The following is a 22,706-nucleotide window of genomic DNA, read 5'->3' as shown; positions in this document are numbered from 1 at the left end:
CTACCTACAAAGCTTAGCTTACAGTTTGGAAAGTGTGTGGATTGAAACTGCATAAAGTGTGTCAAACCTATGTCAATCACTCAAACTGCTTCCTGCATTCAAAATCCAAGCCATCTCCACTCGACCACTCATTATGAGTTTAACTGTTCTCTCGACGCCTCACCTCTCAACCCTATGCAGCAGCTTGGCTGATGAGTCAAGTGGTGCTTTTGTCCATGCCAACACTCACATCAGTTGCGGGAATTCTGTTTTTTTTTTAAAACTGTGAAATTACATGTTTCCATTCCTGGAATATTTAATGCCTCGTGTTTAATGCACAGTTTTGACTTTGGCCCTTATCCCTGCCAGGCCAGGTTTTCTACCCATGACCTCTCGCTACTGCACTTTACTCGGGAGCGTGAAACTGTCTGTCAGCAGACAGCCTTACCAGAGTTTGGTTGCAGAACTGCCGGAGTCGATAGCACAAATCAGTATGCTGGTCCTGGTATGTGACAAATCGAGGTTTTTGGAGCATGCGCAGGCGTGAGACCCTCCAGTGCATAGGACTCCCATCAAAGGCAGGTGATTTGACAGGCGTCAGAGATTTGGTAATACCACTACCAGAATTCGATATAGCAGGGTGCCTTTATCTCTGGAGGAGGTACTGCAGCAGTATTACCAGTGTTAAAAAATGAGAAAAGAGGAATACTCGCAGAAATGTGTACTTCTGCAAAAATTCCATTATGTTTACTCTTGCACGTTTTGCCAGTCTCTCCTAGGTAAATGTGTACGTGGGAAAACGTTCAGATGTGCATTCGTTCTGCATTACTCAAAATCCCAATTCATCCAGTACCTTCTTTATCTGCCGAATGAAGATTTTTGATTTCACAGTAATGAGATTGTTAACTTTTCCATTTTCATTTCGGAGGCGATTATTTACGTTCTGGAAAATGTGCACTATTACCATCATAAACACAGAGAAATGTTACTTTCAATGAAAAAATCATATAGCAAAGAAGACAAATCCATTTGGCTGCATTAGTTTAAATCTTAAATCATGCGCTGTGCAAATAAAATTAAAATTGCCATAGCTTACTTAAGCTTGCTGGCCTACTTTCTGGTGCGTGTGTGTCTATCTTAAAACTGTCGGGGTCGGCGACCTGTAATAATTAAATAGAAGAAATGTGTGCATAATTTTGTATCACGTTGTCATGACGTGTGCGATTAAAGCGCCATCGATCTTTCATGCTTGCCAATAGGAATCAATGCATTGCCGTTCTAACAACGTTCGAAGTAAAAGATGGCGAAGTGTTGGGCTTTGCTAAGTATTCACCGCGGAGTTAAAGCCCGCGATGTCATGGTGCACAATGTATGATAATACATCTGTATTCCACAGCTCAGCTGCAATGAAGGTTGCATCACCGTAGAAACTGTCAGAGCAGCAGCATAAATAAATGCCAGCATTTGATAATACGCACAGCTACCTCCGGAGAGATGTCCTGGCGCTGGGGGGTGTTTGGAAGATTAAGCAAGTTATTGCCCAGAGTCACATGGCTCGGGGCTAACCTGCTGCTGGGGCCAGGGACCCCCCAGCGCCCGCACAGCTACCTCCGGAGAGATGTTCTGGCGCTGGGGGGTGTTTGGAAGATTAAGCAAGTTATTGCCCAGCGTCACATGGCTCGGGGCTAACCTGCTGCTGGGGCCAGGGACCGAACTGTGAACCCTGTGGTCCAGAGTCGGGTACCCTGGTCACTGCACAACACCTCTTCCCTTACATACACAACCTATCACCTACAAGAGTAGGAAAAGCTGCTCTACACGGTCAGGATCTCAGAGAGTGGTCCTGTCTGTTAGGCGGAAAAAACAGGGGCAGGCTATGAGGCTCAAACCCTAGGAGATGGAGGAGGCTGCACACACTGTGTGTTGCACAGTGATTGATGGCCTGTAGTGGACACTTGGATGGCAGAGGCTGCACACAATGGGTGCTGCAGAGTAAGAGATGGAAAGTGGCATGCACATGGATGGCAGAGACTGCACAAATTCTGTGCTGCACCGTGAGTGATGGAATGCAGTGGGCGCATGGACAAAGGATGCTTCAAATATTGTGTGTCGTAGAGTGTTTAATGGAAAGTGGTCTGCCCATGAATAGAGGAGGATGCACATATTTTGTGCTTCCCAGTAAATGCTGGGAGCTAGTGCGCACATGGATAATGGGGCTGCACATATTTTGTATTGAACAGTAAATGATGGAAGGCAGTGTGCACATGAATGGCGGAGGCAAGGCTGCTGACATCCTTTACTGTAGACTGCTTGATGGAACACAGTGGGCACGCATGGAGGAGAATGCACAAAAATTCCTGCAGTTCCACAGCTGAAATGCTCTGTGCACATCAAATCTGGAGGCTGCTCACATTGTGTGCTACACATTAATTGATAGGAAGCATGAAGCACATGTATGGAGGGGGCTGCATATATCATATGATGCACAGTGAGAGACGGAATGCTCTGTGTGCATGGCTAAAGGATGCACCTTGTGTGCTACACAGTAAGTTCGGGACAGATTAGCGCATTTTGCATAATGCAGTGCAGCACCCATGCAAACATGCAAACTGTATTGACTGTCAATGCACGAGTCAGTGGCTAAAGTGGGTGTTTGAAATGTAAAAAAAAATAGGCTTCTCTTAATTTTGCATGTCTATGCTTTTCAAAAGAAAATAGCCACCCCAAAAATTAAAAGTGCAACATCAGTAGATTAATTTGTTTCTAAAAAAAAAAAAAGGAAAAAGGGTTATATACATTTAAAAAGGCCTTTGTATTCATGTATTATGTTTTCTAATTGGTATGCTTCTTTAAAATCACTATCTTCTTTGTTGCAAGATGTAATCCAATTGCTGAAGTGTGTTTAATATGCCAAGTGTGTTTAAGGCTGCAGTACCACCTCCGGTATACGGGGGCAGAGCGAGCAAAAAATAATATAAACACACGTTCTGAAACACAGGTCCCCACAAGGCAATTTTTTAAAAAATGTGTAACAATTGGTACAGATGTTTATGAACTCATTTAAAATCATTTAGAAGACTTTAACTTTTGGGGACTTGGGTTCAGGTCCCCACAGAGCAATCAAGTCCTCACCGCGTGAGTGTATTATCACACCCAAGTCCCCACAAGGATACTAACACACACTAACACACACTAACACACACTAACACACACACTAACACACACTAACACACACACTAACACGCACACTAACACGCACACTAACACGCACACTAACACGCACACTAACACGCACACTAATACGCACACTAACACGCTCACACACACGCTCACACACACACACACACACACACACACACACACACACACACACACACACACAGACACGCACACTAACACGCACACTAACACGCCCACACTAACACACACTCACCTTATATTGCAGTATTATGCCGCTAATTGTACTTGTTTTCTCTTGCACCCCTGCACACATGTCACTTTTTTCTTATGTATCTTGACGTCTGCTCCGTTTGCTACCTCATGTATTTTGTTTGCTCGCAAAAGATCACTTTTGCCAATTTGTTTTGCAGTATTATCCTTGTACCTGTGTATTGTACCCTTTTGTAACTTGCTACACGTCACTTTTCTCTTGTAACACACTGTTTTGCTACCTCATGTATTTTGTTTGCTCACAATTGTCACTTTTACCTCATGTAACTTATCGTCTGCTTTTGTTTTTTTCAACATTTGTAATTTTTCTGTTCCTTTTGTGAAGCGCTCTGACGCCTTCGGGTAAAGTCCGCGCTATATAAAAGCGCATAAATAAATGTAACTTACACAAGACTGCTGTGCAAGGCCCTCCCGTCAGTGATGAGTTGGTGCAGGCCTTGCGCAGCAGCCCCGGCGAAGCACTCAGCCGCCATGCCGCCGCTGACCCGAGGGATCCACGTGGGCTGTTTGGGAATGCCCCAGGACCCTGCAGAGGACCAGCACGACCCCGGAGACAGCCTCACAACACCCTCGAGCAGCGCCATCTGCAAGCGGGTTCGGGGGCATTTTAGAAAAAAAAAGCGGCAAAACTCGGGCCACGGAGGCCCCGGGACACACATAGCCAGCCCCACAACACCCCCGAGCAGCGCCTTGTGCAAGCGGGCTCGGGGGCATTTTTAGAAAAAAAATGCAACACAGAGCGGCATTCGGGGCCCTGAGCCCCAGGACACCAGGACCCTCGCACCCCCTGAGCAGCGCCTGCCGCAAGCGGGCTCTTGGGGCATTTGTTTGTAAAATAAAATAAGCAGCTCAAGGGCCCCAGGAGCCACGGGGACACCAGGAACACATCACCCGTCCCCTCCTCCCCCCCCCCCGAGCAGCGCCATGGAGCAGCGGGCTCAGGGGCTTATTTTAAAAGGGCCTCATACCCCTAAACCCCAGGACCATGGAGCCCACTCCCAGAGCCCCCTCAGCACCACGCATACTGAAGGACCCCATGCAGACTCTCTTTTAAGGATCCAGACCCATACTTCACACCCTCAAAACAACGGCTTGGTGAGTACAACAATGCATTATTTATTTTCATATGTATGCAATGTATATTATTTAAAGACCCTCTGGTAAGCTTGCAATACCAACACCTCAAAGCCTTTAACATTTATTAGCATTAAATGTTCAGCATCCTGGTAAAATGTTTCTATGCTCTGTAAAATACACGTTTCCCCCTCTGCATGTACCCTCCTAAGGCCTACAACATTATGCCCCTTAAATACAAACCCTGCAAACTCTGCGCCAGCCCAACAACACCTCCTCTATTAACATTAAATACATACACACATAGCTTTAAACTCAAACCTTCAACATCACCTTTATTCTTTTTAAATACATTTACATTACATTTCACATCTTGTAAAAAACTTCATTGGTACCATTATTCACATTAAACATGTTGCATCGCCTTAAACATTAACAGTTTACAAAGTACTATTTAGCATTTTCAAAACTACAGTTTTGTATACTTTAAATACCACATACACATACATCCTTGCGCCATGCTTTATTTACCTTTCTTAAATTGTCACAGGCGGCTTCAATTTGGGAGAAGTTGCTCAGGTTCATTCTGGCCTTAAGATCCAAGGGTTGGCGCTGGGACTCCAAGACAATCCACTCGCTCCCCAAGGGTGTTGAAGGGTTTGTTGGTGCAGAAATCCTCAAAGTGCAGCAAAAAAAAAAACAATCCAGGCCAGGCAATCCCAAAGGTTTCTTGACTTGGTTGTTGGTGAAGGAGTCCACAAGGTGCAGCAAAAAGCAATCCACGCCAGTCGCTCCCAGAGTTTTTTGAATGGGTGTTTGGCAGTGTTCCTTAAGGGGCTCTTGATATCTATTGCAATAGTAATACAAAGAATGGGTGTTTGGCAGTGTTCCTTAAGGGGCCTTTTTATACCTGTCCATGCATGCTAGTCAGAAGCCCCCACACCCTTTATGACTTGAGGGGTTTTAGAACAATGTCATGGGGGTCTTTGGACTGGGAACTTTTTTTCTATCCTTGTACATTATGCTGTATACATCTGTTTCTTACACTCATGGTCTATCTGTGCTGAGCCCGTGCTGGGGTGGCCATCGCAAACATATCTAAATCTTCTAGACATTTTTATAATGGGCCTCATATGTTAAAGCTGTTTGGTCCTGCTCCTGGGAAGTGGGGACCCCCGGGAACAGGCTCTTGTCCCAGCACTAAACCCATCACATGTCATCTTTCCAGCCAGAGTCATCAAGTTTGGGCCTAAACTGACATCTTTCCAGCCAGAGTCATCAAGTTTGGGCCTAAACTGTCAAAATTCCTGCCAGCATGTCACGTATGGGACCAGGGGCTTTGGGGGTGTGTGAATTACATCCTAACAGTTGGCACCCTGTTTCAGGTTCTCATGGGAAGATTTGCCACTACACGACATCTGTCTTTTTCAACATCTCAAAGCACAGGGTGGCAGTGGTTTATTATTTTATAACAGGCCCAAGCCTCCCTGGGAAAAGTGAACATGGTTGGTGCTTTTTAAAACAGCCTATGTGTTTCCCAACAACTACATTTTAAAAGCTCCCCTTTTACAAACAGTTACTTCTAAAGAAAGATCCTTTTTTTCAAACATAAAAAACACCTCCCACACCCTGGGCTGTGGACTCAGGCCTGTTCAGCCTACAGCTGTCTGCAACCCCCAGTTTTAAACATGCACAGACATTTCCACCCTACATGCACACACTTTTCTTATACACTTTTAAACATAACTGTTACTTCTTGGGAATATCCCTACAGGTCACCCCCTTTTAAAACAAGGCCTGTTTAAGGCCATCAGCCTGCGCCCAGGCCCTGTCAAAATTTAAGGCCAGGGTTTCCAGCCAGAGATGTCAAATTTCCCGTGACTAGAGCTGTCATATTTAAGACTAGACCCATCACATTTCCGGCCAGGAATCCTGGCCGGAACTGTCAAATTTAAGGCCAGGTTTGAAGTGAAGGTATCACTTTATACTACTTATATCAATTTTAGAATATGCGATCCTACATGAACTGCTACTCTATGCACATTCTCATTAACAGTAACAACCTGTGAACTATATTTAATGTCAACCACGGGCCAAGTCTATTTAATCTAATGGCAACATCGACAAGTATGAAGAACAGACAACAAATCCAGCATGTGCCACTTTAAATCATGATACTTACATATGCACTGACATTTTAGCACCGCGGCCACACATAATGTGCTTTATCATGACAACATTTTGTGTGAACAAACATCATGAACACATATCACTCCCAAAGTACAATCTAGGCAATATGTTGATTAACAGCCAGAGCCAGGCCAATGATCAAACAATAATATTTATTACCATGAGGTTCTTATAGGAGTGCATAGGTGGATATATCCCAATCAACGGCCCCTAAAGCCAATAATAACATAAAATGGTGACTTTTGTAACACTGGAGAAGATATCATATACACTCCAACATTACTGTGGAATGAATAATGACTGTGTTTCATCTATATCCCACTTATCAACAATGCGAGTCATTATTGGGTCAAGTATATGAATTCACAAGATCTCAAAATTAGGGATCATAAATATGAATTCACAGTCTCTCACAATTAGGGATCGTAAATATGAATTCACAAGCTCTCACATTTGGGGATCATAGAAGCACTAATATTGTTATTAATAGCTCGAGGAGGAGTTAAATAGACTTCATAACCATGCACATCAAAAAGCATAGGCTTTCTAATATTTAAGGCATGTGTCCACTCATTCCTATTTAGGAAAGGTTCAGTGTGAGGGTATTTTACTAGAAGAAAAAACGCAGCCTAAATGGTCGGATGGTTGTGATATGAATCAAATTTGTTGAAAGTAGTAGAAACAATTAGAATTGTATAATGTATGTCCTATCACATGATTAACTATATATGGCATACGATACAGCACTCAGACAGAGACAGTGAACATTGTAATTAACTTTGTTAGTAAGTGTAGAGGATTATAATAACTGAAAGACATACATGGCATACAGGACCGGACTGGGAATGTAAACCAGCCCGGGCAATTGAGTAGGACCGGACACTGATGCTTTTGTTACAGGTGGCCGATATTGCAGCACTGCTGCAAAACCAGCCTCCAGCAACAACAAGCATTTACAATGCAATGGTCTCGGCATTGCTAATGTTAGAGATATTGGCATTGCTCATGACATTATTTTTATTAATGTTTTTTTTTCAAAACATAAATAAATGGCATTGTCATTTACAATGCCAATGGCTTAATCGCTCGCAAATGCGAGACTTATTGCATTTACACCCACACACAGAGCCACACACACAAAGCCACCCACACACACATACAGAGCCACCCACACAGTCATTCATATAGAGCCACCCCCACACACACAGAGCCACCTACACACACCCACACAGAGCCACCTACACACACACACACACAGAGTCACCCTCACACAGACAGAGCCACCCACACATAGAGCCACCTACAAAAAAAGCTACCCACACAGAGCCACACACACACAGACCGAGCCACACACACACAGACAGAGCCACACACAGACAGAGCCACACACACACAGAGCCACACACACACACACAGAGCCACACACACACACAGAGCCACACACACACACACAGAGCCACACACACACACAGACAGAGCCACACACAGAGCCACACACAGACACAGCCACACACACAGACAAAGCCACACAGACAGGCAGAGCCACACACACACACACAGACAGTGCAAAGAGGAAGCTAGAGCAGGACTACATGCCTCCCGCTCTATCTCTACCAACAGCCATTCAGCGCATCAAAAAGATATATATATTTTTTTAATGGTGTGAAAATTCAACTTTTTCCAACTTCACAGTGGAGAGCTGTGCAATGGCCCATGGTTACAAAGCGAACACAGATGGTGGAAAACTCGTGGAAACCCTATTTACTACTTCAGGAGGGACCATAGAGAGGAGGTATACCTGACCGAGGTCCTAACATCACCAAGCACTGGGGATCGAAGTTGCCCCCAGGGAAGGGAATGCAGTATAAAAGTAATGGGACAAGCAAGGTAACTAGAGAAATTAATTTTAATGCAAAATAGTGGTTGCATTATCTTTTCAACGATTCCTCAAGCCAGTTCTTACTTAATGGCGGATATACTAGCGCAATGAGCCCAAGAACTGTTCCCCAATAAAGCAGAATCCTGAAGGAGAGCACGAAGACCCACACGTCACCCTTGAGCGACCCTGACAGAAACACACCATGAGCTAAGAAATCTGACTCAGGTTCAGATTAGAACCCATGTCAAACCTTTCAGGGAAGCAACTCAGCATACCTACAAGGAGGAAAAGCAGTCTTAATAAAGTCCAGAAACTGAACTCAACGAACAACCAGGCCACAGGGAAAAAGCAAGTCAAAGAAGCAAGATGAAAAGGTGACCAATCTTAAAGCACACAGTTCCAGGGGACTGAACAGGTATGTGGAGGCCAGCAACCCCAGAAATGATGCTAGGGAGAACCACAATTTTGTGAGTAAACAGAAGTGCACAAGGTAGGGTCTGGAGTACAGACCAATACAAGCCCACTCAAGAGGGCACCACGACCAAAAACCTAAAAGTGTGCCAATGGGGCACCCCACAACAGGGGAAGCAGGCACCTTCACATGCAATATCCCCCCAAAAAGCAATAAAGGCGAACCATTAGTGCTTAAGATAATCAGAACTAAGGAGAAAGAACAAAACTAGAACCCAGGTGCACCAGAAGAAAACAAAATAGAAACAAACAGCCACAACTCAATGACTCAAGCAGCTAGAGTCAGGGAGAGCAGAACATTGCCCACATCACCCCAAGTCGACCAAGAGCAGAAAGAGCAGCTCACCATAAAACCCACCATGAAAATCAAGAAGAAAGTGAGGGGCAAGAAATGATTCCCAAGCCATAGCAGGAAGCCAAGAGCCTCTGCCTATAAGCACCAAGCCACCTGCCTGACACGAAAAAGCAGGCAGAACCATCCAATGTAGGACAAAAATGGGCTGCTCCCAAACGATCCACAACACCAAGACCAAATACAGGAGGGTAAGACCCGAAAACCTGGACATCTAGAAAGCCTGCCATGGCAACTATCTCGGAAGCACAGGGGAGATGTTTATGGTGAGTCCAAAGAGCTGAAAAACAACATGTTGCATATAGAGGAACACAGTTGAGCAAATTGCGCTAAATTCACCCCTCAATTCTGCCAGCAAGTTCCGCTCACTCTCATGCATAATGATGAGGACAAGGGCCAGAGGAGGAGGAAATACAGCCAGAAGCACAATGTAGTCTGCTGTAACCCAGACAACAACAAAAAACAGAACTTGGGTCCCGCCTGGGAAGCGGTGGACACACTTCAATAAAGTAGGGACTGCGACAAGGAAGAAGTAAGGTGGAAGTGGACTCCACCAAAAAGACCATTCTTCTGGAATCTTGAAAACATTAACACTGCACATATGTACTAGATGCAAGGCCAGGCCCGGCTTGGAAAAATGCCAAGCAACAATGTGGTGTGACTGAGGATCTGCTTTCCTCGGAAAGTTATTAAAAATATGCATACTATTTGCTTCTAGAAATGTGCCACGCATTCTTGAAAAACAACTCTATATTATTCACAAATGTTTGGTGTGTTTTTAATTTTTTAATTCTTTAATGTTCTTGAAGTATTATGATTTGTAGGTTGGTGTCATGCGGCATCTTGGCTGTATACTGACGGACCGGTTTATAAATAAGACAGACGAAATACAATTAGAACACACCTTCAAAATACAGCGTAAATACGAGAATAGAATGCTTGCTTTTTCTGCTGGTCACATGCATGGAGCATATTGAGAAATATAAAGACACATAGGCCAAATGGGCACAAAAATGAACCATTTTATAGCTGCATAACTGGTAATTTCATTAGTGAAATAAAGCAGGAGTGAGTCTATTCTGTCACGACAGTGTCATTGAGAGAAGGACATGTAAAGCACAGAAAACACAAGGTTGCCAGATTACTTTATGTCACCAAAGATGGTGACATAAAGTAATCTGGCAATCTTGTGTTGTTTATCTTTAATTTGCATTCTCTGAATTATAGTCCTAGTTGACTTTGTTTGAGTAAACTGGACTAACAAACAGGAAAACAATATTCAGTAAAAGAAAATCCCAGGAGTAGATCACTGCGTACTTGATTACATAGAATCATCTGACAACCTTACCTTAAAGCCCAAGCCATCCCCAACAGTAGATAAAATAATTATACCTAGCAGTAATCAAATGGTTGCAGATACAACTATGCTAGTCTATCATTTGATTAGCCTGTCGCAATGGTCAGGTTTTGCCTTTATTTGCCAAGGCAACATACACCTTTAAGCTCTAGTCTGTCATTCCGGAAATCCCATACAACCTATTAACAGCGTGTTTTTTTAATTCATCCATTTGCGACACCTGCTTATGAACTAGCCTCCGGGCAACCACTGCATCTGACAATGTAAGTTCTATCAAACCATTAAACAACAGCACGTTAAATAAAACGTTACACCAATACACACTATCAAACAGTACTAAAAATATTTGTAATTTCAATATGGGTGGGCATTTGCCACTATGTACACCATACTCACTGGAGAATATCCTATTAAATACCTGATGTGGATGCCAACACTTATGTGTCCATCCATGACAATTCAGTGCATGATGTTAAGTAATTCCCCATCACTGTCCTGGGTCTCTACCCCAAACTTGGGCTGTCCGAACAATTATCATTTTTCTAAGCACAGCATCTATTGTCTACACCTGAATAAATGCAAAGCAGGTGCACAGCCTGCTGAGCTGCAGACCGGCTGAGCCTGGGGTTCTGCACCCCCTGGGGGTGACCTCTCCACCGCGACTGCAGGCCGTGAGAGCGAGGACCAGCCTCGACCTCCTGAGCTATCTGGACACGGGGCTCCCCTGCTGGCGCAGTTGCCCTACCTGTCAACCCGCCGCCACCTTCCTCTCCATAGCCTCTCCTCCGTTGCAGCACAAAGTAACTATTCAGCTTCTCCCATAGCTTCAGCGCGTTTTTCAGCAGCACCTCCTCGGTTCGCAGCCACATCTTGGCTGCGGTGGTCTGTCTATCCTCCTCCTCTTGCCTCCTCCTTCCCTATCGCAATCTCGCTGACGGCTCTGCCTCACCCTTACACGTAGGACTGTCAGCCGCTGGACAAAGCAGCTGAGAGCGCAACCTCTTCTGGGAGATGTAGTATTGTTACTAACGACCACGGACGCTGAAGATTCGGACTACATTTTCCGAAATGCCGTGCATCTGTCAGGCCTCTTACTGGCGGTTTCTTTCAAATTATCGTAGGAAATTAACGTGTTACCCAACACCCGCTGGCTCCTTTGACTCCGTTTGTTCATAGGCCATGATTCTTGTGATTAGTATTTCAACATGCCACAGATAATATGCACGTGTTAAAATTGAAAGTCTGCTGTTCATGTAAAATCTTTTGAGGCGTGAAATTCGAGATACTCGATTCCCTACAATAACTACGGTGAGCGATAGACGCGGCGGTGACTCTATTCCAGCGGCGATGTGTCTGCTCACGCTGCCTGCACGCCCAAGTCGGCCCTCTGATTAGTTAATAAGGAACACCAATCAGAGAGCTGACTTGGGCGTGAAGGCAGCGTGATGAGGGGGTGCTCTCTCCCGATGACGTCAGGGAGAGAAAGAACAGCAAAAACACACCCCTCTATCCCAAAAAGACAGGGCTTGAACGGAGTGACGCCCCGATCCTCCAATGGCTGGCCTCCGTTTAGGAAGCCAGCCAATGAAGAAGAGGGGCGGGTTCAAGCCCCACTCTAGGAAAAACATAAAATCTCGTCTGCGCGACACTGCTGCGCAGTGTACGCTAGGCTGAGACCTAAAAACGGCCACCACCAGTCCAAAACCAGCTCCCACTTTTCCGACCCACCGTGAAAACGCCTGGTGACTGCAAAGGCCAGTCTGGCCCTGATGTCATGTGAACAAGAAAACAACTTTACTGAGTTCTAAATAGCGGCAGTGTCTGGCACAGGTAAACGCGGTGGGGGAGAGGGGATTTGGGGGGAGGTGGGGGAAGTCGACAGACCACGAAAAGTTATAATTAAATAAATAAATAATACCTATTCCGTTGGCTTCCCCCCTGCCCTGCCCCACTGCGCTTACCTGAGCCGGCCACCACTGCGTAAATGGCAGAGTCGAATAGCGAAAATGGAGGATATCTTATTTCAACTGTACACTAGGTATGTGGACAAGTTTTTACAAGTTGGAAAGTGACAACAGACCAATTGACTATTTGTATGGGTGTTGGTAAGGGTAATCATGGTCCAGTTGAAGGTGTGTAGCAACAACAGGTTGGTAATGTTTGTACACTAGATGTTTCAAAGTTTGTGTTTCAATAATAAATATATGGGCTCTCTTCAAGGTCAAGCGTCACAGACCCTACGTCAGAGTTGAAAAGAGAACATAATACTGTGCATACACATGACACTCGACGAATTTCCTTGTTTGCTATGGTTCCTAAGATATTTGTAATATTTTCTCTGCATTGCAATTCATGACTACTCACACTCTTTATGCGTTCTCACACGTTCCTCATACTAGCACAATTTTGAACAGCTATCAGAGACACCCCAAAATATATTTAAAAAAAGTCCCACTATATAGAAAACAGCACAGAGAACTTGCATTTTACAAAGTCAGCATCTACAAAAAGGAGAATCATTTTCTGATGAGAGCATCATCTAAAACTCAATGCTACAGCAACTGCACACCGATGACCATCATCATTTAGTGACTTATGCACAACGAGTAGACCAATCAGGGAGAATGAAGGCACAGTTTGTTTGAAAGCACACAATAAACGTATCAATAAACTAGACAGTTAGACAATAAACATATGTTTCACTTGGGATTTTCACACTTGCATATGTTCATATGCATTTCATATATGTATTATTTATAAAGGAAGTCATTATTCGTAATAAAGAATACTTTTCAAAACATATGCGTTAACTACTTCGATCATTAAAGCAAATTAACGTATGCACAAAGTGTTACTGGAATTAGCTAAAACATTCTAATTATATTCTAAAAAAGAATATTTCCTTACCCCTTCACAACACTGGCATGAACTGCTGATACAATGCCTTCAAGGATCTGTAGAGGGTCAGCGGGAGAAGTGAAGAGAGAATCATCTCCACTGTGCAAAATAAAAAGAAATAAAGAAATGAAGGAAGGTAACATTTAGATAATATTGGCTTTAGCTTTCCAGTTATTGTAGACTAAGAGCTAATGATTTAGACCCAACCTTCTCTGTGGTAATTTCTGCACAACCGAAAATAGCAAGGAGCTCTCGGAGGATGAGAGGTGAGCAGGCAACTCATGCTTTCCAATGCCTGTCTAACTCCTTGAATGTATAACACGACATTCTGTATCATGACAGATGGTCAAATCACCATTTCGAAAAACTTTTCCACTGAGAGCTAAACAGAAATGCATGATCGTCTTAAAAATTCACAAAGATATGGAAAAAAGAAAACCTATTCTGTTAATGGATAATTATTCAGGGGTAGAAAAAATGAGTTTAACTAAAAAAAAAGTCATTTCATTGCATTGAAAAGCAAACACATGGTTAAGAGATTTTTTTTTAACACTGAACCACAATTGAAGAAGAACTTTCATTGCTACACATCTGAATAGACGTATACATGATCACACAAACAAAACAAATGCAGCACCAATGAAACTATGCAGGGAAAAAAAGAGTTAAGATAAAAAATGATTTACCTTATGCCAGCCCGCACATTGTGGTGTAAAGAGGGTAGTCTGGAGAGTGGGACAGGAAGAATAGAGAGTAGCTCTTATGGACTTAGTGGATGACCTAAGGATCTAGTGCATTATTTCTAAACTGGTGGCCAAATGGTAGACCCTCCTCCTCAACCAGATGATGGTATCTTATGGGTGGTTAGTCCGAGATGTTTTGACGCCGCACAGCCGACGGACTACAGTGGAGCACAGATCAGCAACTGTTGTTGGCGAGGCATCCTCTAGACCAACACTTGCCCAAAAAGGAGCAGTACATTTAGTGAGGTATCTGTATAGCGCTGGCAAGGGTGTCATCATTGGGACTGCCATGCCCTGCTCAACCTAAACATTTATTTTCTCTGTAGTAGAATTGGCTCATTCTGGATTCTCAACCTAAGAAACCAAGTTCGCAGCGTTTTGAGGCATCCCAGGGAGGAGCCGGACAACTCAATTAACAGCCGCTCACAAACCAAGGGCTTGTCCCTGGTGTGGCTTGGATGTCTCAGGTAAAGTTTGTGGAATGCATCCCACCATTGTGGCAGAGGGGTCAAGCCACGATATCTGCAGAATCGAAGATGCACGGCAGAAAATGTTTGGAAGTGTCCAAACTATCATAGACTAGATCGGCCTTTTCATATAGTTAGTGAGATTGATAACAGTTAGTCTTGCTAGCTCTGTCAGGGCAGGGGAGCAGCGGCCTAGCAGGCAGGTGGAGTTCGAAGGGAAAAGGGCAAGACAATGGGCTCATTCCAATAGATTAACAGGGGCAACTAATGTAACGCTGACCAGAAAAGATTGCTGGACAGCTTAAGTTCATAGAGATTCATTGTGGCATGTCTCTTCAGTATCCACTTCTGGATCAGAGAGAGTGGGAAACCCATGGGGAGAGAGGAGCAGTCAGTCAGAGAGGAGATGGAAAGACCCAGATCCGCATAGACAATGAGATTATAGACACTCGAATGAGACTTTTATGCCTAATTGAAACAGTGGTTCGGTATCCGGGGCAGAGGAAAGAATTGTGTTCTGCACACCATGAACATGTGAAGGTGAGGAGGCCAGACCTCAGTAACTCTGGAAAAACAAACTGCAGAATCTGTGGAAAGCAGACTTTTAAAAGTTCTTTCCGTTACAGCTCTGAAATCATCACATTACTTGAACGCAACCTGATTGCCCTTTATTGTAAGTCTGCACTGGGAATATTCAATGAAGCTCTGTATTTATTTAACTAAATGAAGGAAGTGTCTCTGAAAGACTATTTCATGAGCGCAGGATCTGTAGATCATGTCTAAATATCAGCAAAGGGCATAACGTTTGCAAGAACAGTTTAGCTAAATGAAAAGCAATTTATTTCTACAGTTTAACTGAAAACCAAATGACATTAAACTATGCAAAAAACTCCAGCCAGGATTAATTCAAGCCTGCACAAGGGACATATGCATTTATTTTCAGTAACAGAATTTAAGAGTGAAGCCTAAATTAATAGCAGTGTATAAGGACTGAATCATGTATTTACTGATTCGTTTGAAAGCTAGAATAGCAAATAACTGATTTACAATAACTATTCATTTAAGGAAGCTGTATTGTTATATGCATTTGAACAGGTAATAGTTAGTAAAATTGGCAAATATGTTTATTAAACGTCTTACTTTATTTAAACTATGAATGTTACTTTGTTGTTGCATTGTTTATGATCAATGTGGCATTTATATGCACTATATATGAAAGGAGGTTGAATAAAGTGTTGCATATATATGTTTTCCCTCACTGCATGCGTGTGTAAATGTAGCCATTGTGTGGATGGAGGCGCTACATTAGAGAGGTATTAACTTGTGTTACGCGGTTGTTTATGTGCAGTCAAGTTTATTCATAGACACTTAAATTCAGTTTAGTTCTGCCTTTGTCAGAAGGGCTGATGGGAGGCATTACAAAGTGGGATGCTGAATGATAGTGACACCCTCAGAAGCCTAACTGAGCACATGTCATGGCTGAGCGTGCGCTTTACAAATACACGTTTTGTTATGTTATAGGTAGAATAGCACAAAGAACTGCTGCGTAAAGTCTAATCAACGAAGACCCAGGAAAACAGCATAATGGACCTCCCTCCAACTAATGAAAAAATACCCTGTTTTATAGGGACACAATGTGGCTATATTAGAATGGTGGCATTTGCAATGTAAGTGGGAGATTATTCCAAAAAGTAAAAATCCCTATGTATATGTAAGAAACCCACCCAGCAAGCTAACAAATAAAACCGATGAAAGAGGATGATGAATACCATGACAACATTTTCTAAACGGTTAATCAACAGGGAGGGATGAGGAAATTCAGTGTCCGTTTCTTTCCCCACGATAATGTACTTTAATCAAACAAAAAAGGACACTTGTAACACTGCTTGACCTTTGGTTCAGTGTAAAATAAGGAAACCCTCAAAGAAGTCAATGTTTGATGGAATTGCTGTATATTTGTTTCATCAGCCCCACATTGACATTCAGGCAGTTATCATAGGGTTATTACTATTTGTGTGAACTGCTCGCCTCATCCAGAGGCACCTCCAGTCTTGAGTGCAGTGTCCGGAGACAAAAGGATTTCCCACAGAAAGGGTGAAAGAAAAAGTTAAAAAATGGAAAAAAACCTTTGCAGTTTTATTTTACGGCAGATCTCCATTAATTAAAATGGTAGGTATACTATATGAGGGCCAAGTTACTGGGCCGAATAGTATTGAAAACAGGGTGTCGACATGTTTCAGCTCCTTGGGCCAAACGGTCTATGGAGCTTTCGTCAGGACTTACAAACAAAGAATAGACGTACAATTTACACAGAAAGTTCTACTCACACTACTTGTGCGGTAATCCATCTCTCATAAAACAAATATTTTATGGACAGTTATGTACTCTTCACAATCTAGGAGAGAAGTTAGAGTTAGCTTATTAGCCAATTTACACAGACATTGTGATTTACTGTGGGACGGTAGAGAGGGTTAAAGTCATAGGTAATTTCTTGTAATTACACAGTTCTATCTGGAAGGAGATTAGGGCAGGGGGGTCTGGCTACAGATGCACTTAGACATTGTGAGCGAGCTAGCAAGTGTTAACCATATTATTCACAGGTATATATTTAGAAATGCCACAGAGTGATTATGGAGAATCTTCAACGTTAAACACACAGTTCTAAGTAGTTAAATTAAATTAGATCACGTGGTAAGTTATGAGCCTTGATACGAGATTAAAAACATTTATCGTTATATCGTTATATCTACACATATTGAGCTCTTACCTGCTGTGTAAGAGTGCTCCGCTTTCAACGGGGGACCGCAGAGCTGGATTTGGAGAGGAAAATTCTATATACGGCATACAGTATAGAAAACGGCATAGAAATGCCGTTTTCTATACTTATAGAATTTTCCTCTCCAAATCCAGCTCTGCGGTCCCCCGTTGAAAGCGGAGCACTCTTACACAGCAGGTAAGAGCTCAATATGTGTAGATATAACGATATAACGATAAATGTTTTAAATCTCGTATCAAGGCTCATAACTTACCACGTGATCTAATTTAATTTAACTACTTAGAACTGTGTGTTTAACGTTGAAGATTCTCCACAATCACTCTGTGGCATTTCTAAATATATACCTGTGAATAATATGGTTAACACTTGCTAGCCCGCTCACAATGTCTAAGTGCATCTGTAGCCAGACCCCCCTGCCCTAATCTCCTTCCAGATAGAACTGTGTAATTACAAGAAATTACCTATGACTTTAACCCTCTCTACCGTCCCACAGTAAATCACAATGTCTGTGTAAATTGGCTAATAAGCTAACTCTAACTTCTCTCCTAGATTGTGAGGAGTACATAACTGTCCATAAAATATTTGTTTTATGAGAGATGGATTACCGCACAAGTAGTGTGAGTAGAACTTTCTGTGTAAATTGTGCGTCTATTCTTTGTTTGTAAGTCCTGACGAAAGCTCCATAGACCGTTTGGCCCAAGGAGCTGAAACATGTCGACACCCTGTTTTCAATACTATTCGGCCCAGTAACTTGGCCCTCATATAGTATACCTACCATTTTAATTAATGGAGATCTGCCGTAAAATAAAACTGCAAAGGTTTTTTTCCATTTTTTAACTTTTTCTTTCACCCTTTCTGTGGGAAATCCTTTTGTCTCCGGACACTGCACTCGAGACTGGAGGTGCCTCTGGATGAGGCGAGCAGTTCACACAAATAGGAATAACCCTATGATAACTGCCGGAATGTCAATGTGGGGCTGATGAAACAAATATACAGCAATTCCATCAAACATTGACTTCTTTGAGGGTTTCCTTATTTTACACTGAACCAAAGGTCAAGCAGTGTTACAAGTTTCCTTTTTTGTTTGATTAAAGTACATTATCGTGGGGAAAGAAACGGACACTGAATTTCCTCATCCCTCCCTGTTGATTAACCGCTACAAAAGCAGCGCACAGCTGCGGGATATTAGAAGTACCTAAAGAAGTTCTGAGCAACTTCGAATATCTACAACAATGGAAGGAATTATGGGTTTAAGCTTCGATGCCAGTGACATTGATGAATTGTTGGCGGCTCAACCTCTCCTTAACAATACAGACCTATCAGAAGCCCTATCCCAAACAGACGATTGGGAAACTTTAACCGAAAAAAAGAGAAACCAAATAAGAACTGTGATTCACGGAATCATAATGACTGAGTATTTACGGTCCAAAATAGCCCCCAGAGGCCTCTGGGTAGGAAATGCACCCAGAATCTTCCTCCATGATCTGGCTTTCCGCAAGGACTGGTCCTCCATTTCGTGGAAATGCACTTTAGACTACTTGGTCTTAATAGTTAAGACGGCAAGACGCCTCTCAGAAGCTCTGCTCCTAGAAATACAAGCCTGTGAAAACGAACTAAAAAAAGGCATAAATCCACAAATATATAAAAAGAGATTGGATGAAATAAATAAGGAAATGGAAGAAACACAAGAGTTCCTTATGCAGAGCAAATTACAGAAACTTGGAAAAGATCTTAAGAAATTTAGCCAAGAAAAAATGCATCCTTACATAAAAGACGACTATATCCTACCCGAAACAGACTCAGATAATGAATCTACTGGAAAGAACTCCTCAAACAACTCCCTCAATAGCTCGGACGACTATACCCCCACCAGAGGCCGCAGCAACTTTCGTTTCCAACGCCCCAGAAGGGGGAACAGATGGCAACGCCCATACCACCCTTGCTTCAATATGCCATATTACCAACCATATGTCCCACATTATGGAGGATGGGCAGACCCTTTCCAACAAGGGATGCGACAGATGCCGCAAATGATGGATCAACCAATGCCAGGACAACACAATACACAACAAGAACAACCTTTTTTATCCAGAGGCCGTCCACAGCCCCGTGGAAAAAGAAAGTCATTAACCTGGAAAGACCAACAAAGGAACGTCCAAACCCGGAGCATGGCAACAGCACAACCCTCCACCAGCAAGAACAATCACTGATTGTCAATCTCTCAGACGTAGAGCTTACTGGTGATCAGATTTCGGTCCTCAACAAAGGATTAGGATTCGTTCCGACACCCAAAATGGATGCATTCAAAATCAAGAGTGAATTGGCTGAATTCTGTAGAACTTTGAAGCTCAAGGCATACTTTTATAATACCCCCACTCAACATCAAGAGGGCGATACTACCCTCCGCAGGAAATCTACTTTCAACCCCCCGACATCCAGTATTCCTCCAGAGCTCCACACTTTTGAACAAGCTCTCCTAAAAGGAATAGACAACATGGACAAGAATGGGATTAAGACTTTCCAAAACCTGACAAAAAAAGAACGTCTAGCACTTGAAGAGCTTAGCAAAAATGACGACCTGGTGATAAAACCAGCCGACAAGGGCGGAGGCACAGTAATTTTGAATAAATTGGGCTATAACCAACAGTGTTTGGCACTCCTTTCTGACACCAGATTCTACCAAAGAATTACAATAGACCCCACTGCACGACTTTGCAATACCATATCCATCATGGTATATGAAGCCGAAACAAAAAGGTGGATAACAAAAAAAGAAGCTGAGTTTTTGATCACCAAAGAGCCAATCACTCCATACTTTTACTCGCTTCCGAAAACTCACAAGAACAGGACACCACCACCTGGACGCCCAATAGTGTCCGGAATCGGGTCAGTACTCGAGCCCCTTTCAAAATTCGCAGATGAATTTTTAAAACCACTTGTTCAAAAAACACAAACGTATCTAAAAGATACAAGAGACCTCTTGATACAAATCTCAGATATGCCCTTTGACCCTGAGTCAATGCTCCTAGTGGGCTTGGATGTGGAATCCCTTTTCACAAGTCTTCCCCAAGATGACACGCTACAGATGCTGGAGGACGTCCTATATGCAGAGGATTGGAAGTACAATACACCGAGGCATTTCATTTTAGAATGCTGCAAGCTAGCACTAAAAGAAAATTTCTTTGAATACGACAACAAACTGTATCTCCAAACCCATGGAACCTCCATGGGTAGTGCTTTTGCGCCGTCAGAGGCAGGCCTCTACGTGAGCCATTTTGAGACACAATTTGTCCTCAATGAAACCAACATCTTCTCTTCCAGTATTATATACTGGAAGAGATACATTGACGACATTTTACTAATATGGAGCACTGAAAAAGATCTCATTGAATTCATGTCATGGCTGAACACTTTGGACCCCTGGTTGAAATTTACCTATACTTCCAGTAACACTCACCTTGATTTCCTGGATCTGACCATTTTCAATGAAGAGAGGACCCTACACACAAAAACATACACAAAACCTACAGCTAAAAATAGCCTCCTCTCATTCAAGAGTTATCATCCAAAACCACTCAGAGACAACCTGCCATTCAGTCAATTTATACGCCTAAAAAGAAACTGCAGTAAGAACAGAGACTACCAAACACAAGCCAAAGGCCTGAGTGACAAATTGAGGAGAAGAGACTACACCGAAAAAGTCATCAAGAAGTGTAAAAAAAGAGCAGATAATCAACCAAGGGAATGCCTCCTCCAAACATATCAAAAAGAACCTGTGAAAGATCTAACTACCTGTGTGACAACTTTTAACCCAGCTACTTATGCCATCCAAAAATTGATTAACAAAAACTGGCATATAATCAACACGGGAATATTCAACTGGCCTAAACCCAGGTTCGCCAACAGGAGGACAAAAAAACCTAAAAGACACACTTGTGCATACCCGCCCTCGGCAATTCACTCAGCCGGCTGTAACCAACAGCATAACCATGACCCCACTGGCAGGACATTTCCCCTGTGGCACATGTGTAGCCTGCAAAACAACAAGCGCTACAAAAACTCTACAACTGATGGACAATTTTGTCTGGACACAGAAGCAATTTACCAATTGCAATTCGTCCCATGTTATTTACATGACCCAGTGCCCATGTAAAATGAAATACATCGGGATGACCTGCCGCAAAATTAAACTCAGGATAGGGGAGCACAAGAGCAACATCAGGCTAAAAAAGAACACAACAAAACTGTGCTCCCATTTCCTGGAAAGGAACCACTCCCCCGAAGATATACAGTGGACAGTCGTCGAGATGCTGACGAACAAATCAGGCAATGTAGAGAAAATACTCTACGAAAAAGAGCAAAGATGGGTGGACCGTCTACGAACTTCTGAGTACGGTTTAAACGATAACATTTCTTGGCATCACTTCGCCAAATAAACTGATGAAACGTAACAACATACATACCCATTAGCACCAATTCTGTTTTTTTGGATGAATTAGATTGTGGTCCACACCTACACTGTACCCTAAGAGCTCGCCAAAATATGTTCCTTGTTAGCTAAAAATCTCACTGCCCCTTTAAATCAACAAGACCCAAATCGTTGAAAAAGGAAACAGAAAAGCGACTTCGGCATCCGGGGGCAGAATCAGCACAAGGCGTAACGTATCCTCCACGCGGGTAATGGTGACATACTATCTCCAGACAACGTTACTGGTAAGATCCAGAAATGCCGTTTTCAATACCTATAGAATTTTCCTCTCCAAATCCAGCTCTGCGGTCCCCCGTTGAAAGCGGAGCACTCTTACACAGCAGGTAAGAGCTCAATATATATATAAAACTGTCTGTTCGGCAAGCAGAGAGGCACTGGAGAAAAAATTACTGTCCTTCACTCAAAATCCTTTACCTCACATCACTCGCCGACTACAAGACTGCAATCCTCGCCGCCAAAACCTCTTATTTCTCAACAAAGATCTTGTCAGCTGAAAATAAACCCAGGGAAATCTTCGGTATAGTGCAGGACCTGGCCTACTCCGATAGAGCTTCACCTCAAATCCCCCCATCTCAGCCTCT

General features: G+C 43.0%; 1 protein-coding gene across 1 annotated transcript in view; it reads right to left on the bottom strand.

Annotated features, from left to right (window-relative positions):
• The window catches only part of LOC147707147 (NBAS subunit of NRZ tethering complex-like), a 782,701-nt gene that overhangs the window by 598,094 nt on the left and 161,901 nt on the right, over positions 1 to 22,706 (bottom strand). The window contains exon 5 of the mRNA XM_086925629.1: positions 13,660 to 13,749. Coding sequence (XP_086781755.1) covers positions 13,660 to 13,749 — 90 coding nt within the window. The remainder of the gene's footprint in view (positions 1 to 13,659; positions 13,750 to 22,706) is intronic.

Source organism: Lissotriton vulgaris, chromosome 6, assembly GCF_964263255.1.
Source record: "Lissotriton vulgaris chromosome 6, aLisVul1.2, whole genome shotgun sequence".
Lineage (NCBI taxonomy): Eukaryota > Metazoa > Chordata > Amphibia > Caudata > Salamandridae > Lissotriton > Lissotriton vulgaris.
This window is presented reverse-complemented; position numbering and strand designations above follow the sequence as displayed.